The 5,764-nt window shown below is 45.7% G+C and overlaps 1 protein-coding gene across 1 annotated transcript; it reads left to right on the forward strand.

Moving 5' to 3' along the window:
• Positions 1-713: 713 nt before the first annotated feature.
• H257_17252 (TKL protein kinase) lies at positions 714-5,155 on the forward strand. Its single transcript, XM_009845969.1, has 5 exons — positions 714-1,168; positions 1,214-1,648; positions 1,759-2,287; positions 3,355-3,685; positions 4,771-5,155. The coding sequence occupies exons 1-5, from the start codon at positions 805-807 to the stop codon at positions 5,074-5,076; spliced, it is 1,965 nt and encodes a 654-aa protein (XP_009844271.1). The 5' UTR covers positions 714-804; the 3' UTR covers positions 5,077-5,155.
• The last annotated feature ends 609 nt before the right edge of the window (positions 5,156-5,764 follow it).

Consider the following 5,764-nt stretch of genomic DNA (forward strand, 5'->3'; position numbering starts at 1 on the left):
AGTACTGTAGCCTAACTATATCCCTAACGTTATATACATTACTCGGAGTAGATAATGTTAGTACTGTAGTGATCACGGATGGGAGGTCATGTATGTGGCCATAGCTCCTTCAGTTTCATTGCGTCAAGCACCTTGATATGTTGACGTAAAGCAAGTTGTTTGCCAGAATGAAAACGGCAAACAACTTGTTTTACGAAAGTGCCAGTAAAACCACCTTCAACCAACCAATCATCGCATTAGATGAAGTAACTTTAAACAACGCACCCAACCGTTATTCAAGTTACTTTAGACATTATTTAAGCCTGAGAGATTTTTAAACAATGAATTTAACCCTGGAATTGCCAAAAAAGGTGCAAAGCACAATAATACTTTGTAGTCTTAAAAGACTACAAAGTTGCATTATTACTATTAATACAGTAGTATTATATACTGTAGCGACACTTTGATTGATACTCTTCGATACCAAGTCCAAGTTGATCATTGCAAAGTGCAACCAACCTCCATACCTAATGAACAAATTTCGTGCGTAGAAAGTGTACGAGTATCCGGTTAATCCAATATAATGGGCGAGTCACTTCTGGGTCAATACCATGAATTGATGATTTTATACTTGGATTTTGTATCGCGATGTAAACCAAAATAGTCCGATACGTACCTAACCCCAGTAGCATCCAACCATATGCCACCTTCCCATACGTGAATCCAGTGTGTTTGGAATGGCGCCCCGGTGCCAGGCTTTCGCGGCCTGGTCGCACCTCGCACGCAACGCTCCATGATGCCGCTACCATTTCCAGGTTGGGTACAATGCCGTCCGCCGATGGCTTCACCTGCGTCGCAGTGCCAGGCGGCCCCATCGGCGCGTTCAAACTCACCGCCGAAAGCCGAATGCTGGACTGTCTGTCCACGATAAAGGACCAGACCATGGATAGGCACTGCCACTTCTTTGCTAGCATCGGCGAGTGCCAACGCGCGTCCGCGTCGTCGTTCAAGGTCAACGACGTCGACGACGATTACTCCAACCCCAACAAGTACTGGACCAAAGCGCGGGCGATGTTGATGAACCAGCCTCCTGCGACATCGGCGCCAACGACATCATCACCACCACCACCAGTGACGACCGCGCCTTCCACCACGCAGCACCCGCCGCCGCCGTCGCCGCCGCCACCACGTACGTCCACTTTTTAGCACTTTCTGTCTTCTGACCCTCCTGTAGCCTCGACGACACCGCCCCCACCAGACACGACCACCCCGACAACGTCACCACCACCACCACTTCCACCCCCCATCTCGACTAGCTCCCCTCCAACCACAAGTGCAACATCATTACCATCAACACCGCCGCCACCGCTGCCACCACCACCTCCCGCCATTCGCTTTGAAACCATCACCCCCGACTGGTCGTGCCAGCTCCACCAAGACAAGAACCTGTACGCCGCCGCGCATGTCGTCAACAACACGTACGAGTGCTTGAGCGTGGGCGAAGGCGGGTGCCACTACTCCCAGACCAATGCCGAATGTGCGCTGTGGCTGCAAAGCGAAAACAAGTGCTGGGTCACGGGCAACTGCACGTCCACAATTCGCATCAAAATCCTCGGCCCAGTTCACCTTCCTTCGACCGAGCGCCACCCCCACCCCCCCCCAACCTCGTGTACGTCCCTTTTTCCGCCCAAATTCACCCAGTTGTGGGCTCCTCTTGGGTTTATACAAGCTCACGTTGGCCAGTTTTCACAATATAAGGGATCGTTTCTTTCTCATTAGCCCCCCCGGACCCTTCGTCCAACGACGTGACCGTGGTCCTCCTTGCAGCTATCGGACTTGGGCTTATGCTGGTCGTGTTTTTATTCTGGCGCCGCCGCCAGCACCTGCTCCACCACGCCACCGCAGCGTCGTCTTCCCACTTTGACTGGACCGGTACGACCAAGGCCAAACATACGAACAAGCAGCAACTGGTGCCATATCAGCCGGAAGCGGGGCTTCTGCTGCTGCCGACCCGCGCCCGGACCGCCACCACGTTTATCCAAAGCGACAACGACGACGGGCTAGCCAATCATAACCTCCAAGAAGATGAAGTAGCGCTGGCGCCGCTGGACATGGGCAACCTCGCGCTGTGGCAACTGGATGAGGCGGACTTGGTCATAAATAAAGCGCTCCACGTTGGTACCCGCGCCGTTGTGAGCCTCGCTACCCTCAAGCACCAGACTGTCGTCGTCAAGAGTTTGAACGCGGCCAACGCCACTGACCGCCGCGCCATGCAAGTGTTTGTCAATGGCATGCAATGCCTCAGCACGTACGACGACGACAATGGTCATACTCATGTGTTGCAACGCTTCGTCGTCCATTCGATTTACATCGGTGTTGTTCCCCTCTGTATCGTGTTATATATATATATATATGTATATTGTCGTCTCCGTTTGCACCAAATGTACTGGAATCATTGAAAAGCCTATTAATATATGTCTGGCTCCAAGTTTTGCGCCATGAATATATATTTCGAAACTTTGGGTCAAAGCAAGTCAAAAGAAGTTATACGATTCCAAGGTCTTGCCAACGTTCAGAGAAATAGAAGTCTCTTGAACCTCGTTTTTATGTTTTGGCCAAAAACGTGATATTTTTTTGGCAAAATAATGTGAAGTCTCCAAATGTTGGCTCCAGACAGAGATTTTTTCACTTTTTGCCGATTTGTTCGAAATGGCCAAAATATACAAGACGTTGGGCGTTATTTATACATCCAGACTCACCATAATCAATCTTACACTGGGAATATATATATATATATATATATATATATATTCCCAGTGTAAGATTGATTTGAGAGTAGTATATATAAAAAAATAGTCGCATATGATATATATATATGTCGTGGCGCAGATCCAAACGACACGTACAGTCTTACGCTTGGGGGTGGGGTGGTACTATTACTGTTGACACTGCATTCTTGTGTCCGTTTATATGTTATATAAATCCACCTTGATTGATCCTTTATGTACGTTTGTGGTGGATTGTATTGTCTTTCTTTTACCCCAATTTTGGACTTTTGTGCTTTTTCTTTGCCAAATATATCGCCATCGATACTTTGTATTATTGACTTTTGTATGTAAAGATCGTCCAGTCTCACACTAATTTCAGTCACACACTACTTCGATGTTGCATTGGTCGAAAAGTGGATTTGATTGGCTACTTGATTCGTGTTTTGGGTTTTGATTGGTCGATCGATATTGTCTGCCGATTTCGTGCTGCTCATTCGATTGAGCGAGCACCCCACTCCAATTTCGAATCGACTTGGCAATATATATTATCCTTTGATTGAATAGTTCGTCCGTGGATCGAAATACAAACACCTGTTGTATGATGTAGACTCGAATCTCCGTACATTGTGACCATGATCGGATGCTGCTGGAGCGGCGGTGGCGGGCCGCTCAACGTGATGCTTGTGCTCGAGTACATGGCGTGGGGGGACCTCCGGTCGTACTTAGGCTCAGTGGGCGCCATCTCGTGGCAAATTAAACGCAACTGGGCGCATGCGATATCCCAGGGACTGGTCTACTTGCACTCGATGGACGTGGTGCATCGAGCGATCGACGCGGCCAACGTCCTCCTTGACTCGCACTTGCACCCCAAACTCACCAACGTGACTGCCACGTCATCGTCATCGACGTATACGGACATGGCGACACTGGCCCCAGAGGTACGACAATGAAAAATCGCACTCTTCGGGGTTTCGAGTTAGGGCAAACTAACTAAACTGCCTTGGGGTATGTATCGCAGTGGTGGTGTATTCTTTATACTTGATACGTGTATAAATGGATGTTTTACAAATATAAATTTACAAAACTTAAACGTGAGCACAGTCAAAAATGATCATCATTCCAACTGCTTTTCGTGGATAAATCAGCTATCATTCCTATTTAGGACCTTTGGGGGTTGTAATTGGGTTCCATTTGAAATTTTGTATTCCAAAGTACTCCTAATGTGTGGGAGGTGGTTCACTGATTTGGATGAGATACCCTAATTTCACACCTGAAATGTCCATTCGTGCAATCACTTTCGAACAGAGGTAGTATATTTTAAGAAATAAATTTAATTAAACTTTTTGGATGATCTATAAATTTAATTTTTTTGCTGTGGGATGTCTTGTGTGTGTGTATGATAGTTATATGTTTTTGGTTTTTTCAACAAGTTATTTTATATGATAGTTTTGGAATATATGTTAAAAATATCCTAGGATTCTGGATAATTTTGTAATACATGTTCAAGTTGGATTGGATGAAAAATCCATCGCATCGTGTGTTTCGTAGTACCCGATAGTATATATGTCTAGTGTTTCAATTCTCTGGTTTATTGAAATATATACTATACTGAAGTATATATTCTGACAATTATCTAATCCACAATCATCTCGCAACCACGCATACATACATATTCACGTTGGACACTTTGTACATAATTATTTTGAGTCGTACTATTGTCGTTTCAGCCCGTTTTTGTACTTTATATTTGTGTGTGCTGATTCTTCGCCAAATCCCTCGATCGATTGGTTGTACTGATAGTTGTAGATATAAATATGTCCAGTGTCACACAAATATAAAAGTCCCAACCACGAATTCGATATAGAATGGTTGACATGAGCTGTTTGATTGGCCACGTCCTTTGTGGTTTTGATTGGTCCGTCATCGATTGTCTGTCGATTTGCGCCCCTCTTCGCCCTTTTCAAACATCGAATCGACAAAGTGAGTAAAGTATTGAAGCGGTTGTTGTTATGCTCTTTACTAGGTGCTCGAAGATGCCGCGGCCGTGTCCGAGGCGTCCGACGTGTATGCAATCGGGATGCTGCTTGTAGAACTGGACGCCCAACAGCCCTTTGACATGACGGGCATCAACATGGACGATATCGACGGCACGTGGCACGACCGGAAGGTCGCCGCGGTGGCTCAGTCGTTTTCCGCCAAGTGTCCTCCCGACGTCCAGCAGCTGGCACTCCGGTGTGTGGCGGCAGAGCCACAGGACAGACCCAATGTGTTGGAGGTCGCTTCGGCACTGGACCCGTACGACCTTGCCAGCGGCAGTCGTCGGTCGTAGACGACATATAGCCAGGAGGATGTGGGGATTGATGTGACGTGCGTTGAGGATAATTTTGGACAAATATGTGATTTACAACTTATGTGTGGATGTACATATATATTATATATATATGGCACTACATACTACAGTAGTACTAGTATATGATACTACTTGGTGGGACGGTTGGCTGGAATTGTGCTTTCAAAGTCATAACGTTCATTGGAAAATATCGTTATTGACAGGTTTTGAAAGATATAGTACTACTGTAACTAGTACAAATTCATAGTTTATATGTAGTTCCTTTGGTGTAATAATATCATTGCCATGACAGTAGCAGTATACTACCTAACGTTGCAAGTAGAAATGATTTCACAATCAGATTACTACTGTCGTAAGTTATGATATTTAGCCGTTGCAGGTTGGTTCCACCTAACTGTAAACCTCGTCAAGTCACCAGTATAATTCATACTAGTAGTATGTAGTATACTATTAATAGTAATTAACACTGGTATTGTGCTTTTCACATATTTTGGCTAATCTGGGTATAAATACCCGCTTTTAACCAGTGGGTGACGAAGTTTTAGATTAATTCAACTTAGTTTTAGCTAATCGGAAGTACCTTTGATTGGATGAGCAAAAGCTGTTCCTGCAGCATATGTTGCTAACTTGAAGCGTTTGCCCATTTCATTTCGGCAAACGCGGGGGT

Source organism: Aphanomyces astaci (genome assembly GCF_000520075.1).
Source record: "Aphanomyces astaci strain APO3 unplaced genomic scaffold supercont1.101, whole genome shotgun sequence".
NCBI lineage: Eukaryota > Oomycota > Saprolegniomycetes > Saprolegniales > Verrucalvaceae > Aphanomyces > Aphanomyces astaci.

Coding starts and splice junctions, on each gene's coding strand:
- H257_17252 (XM_009845969.1), top strand. CDS start 805: ATGCCGTCCGCCGATGGCTTCACCTGCGTCGCAGTGCCAGGCGGCCCC. Junction 1,649..1,758: donor CCACCCCCCCCCAACCTCGT/GTACGTCCCTTT, acceptor CTTTCTCATTAG/CCCCCCCGGACCCTTCGTCC. Junction 3,686..4,770: donor TGGCGACACTGGCCCCAGAG/GTACGACAATGA, acceptor GCTCTTTACTAG/GTGCTCGAAGATGCCGCGGC.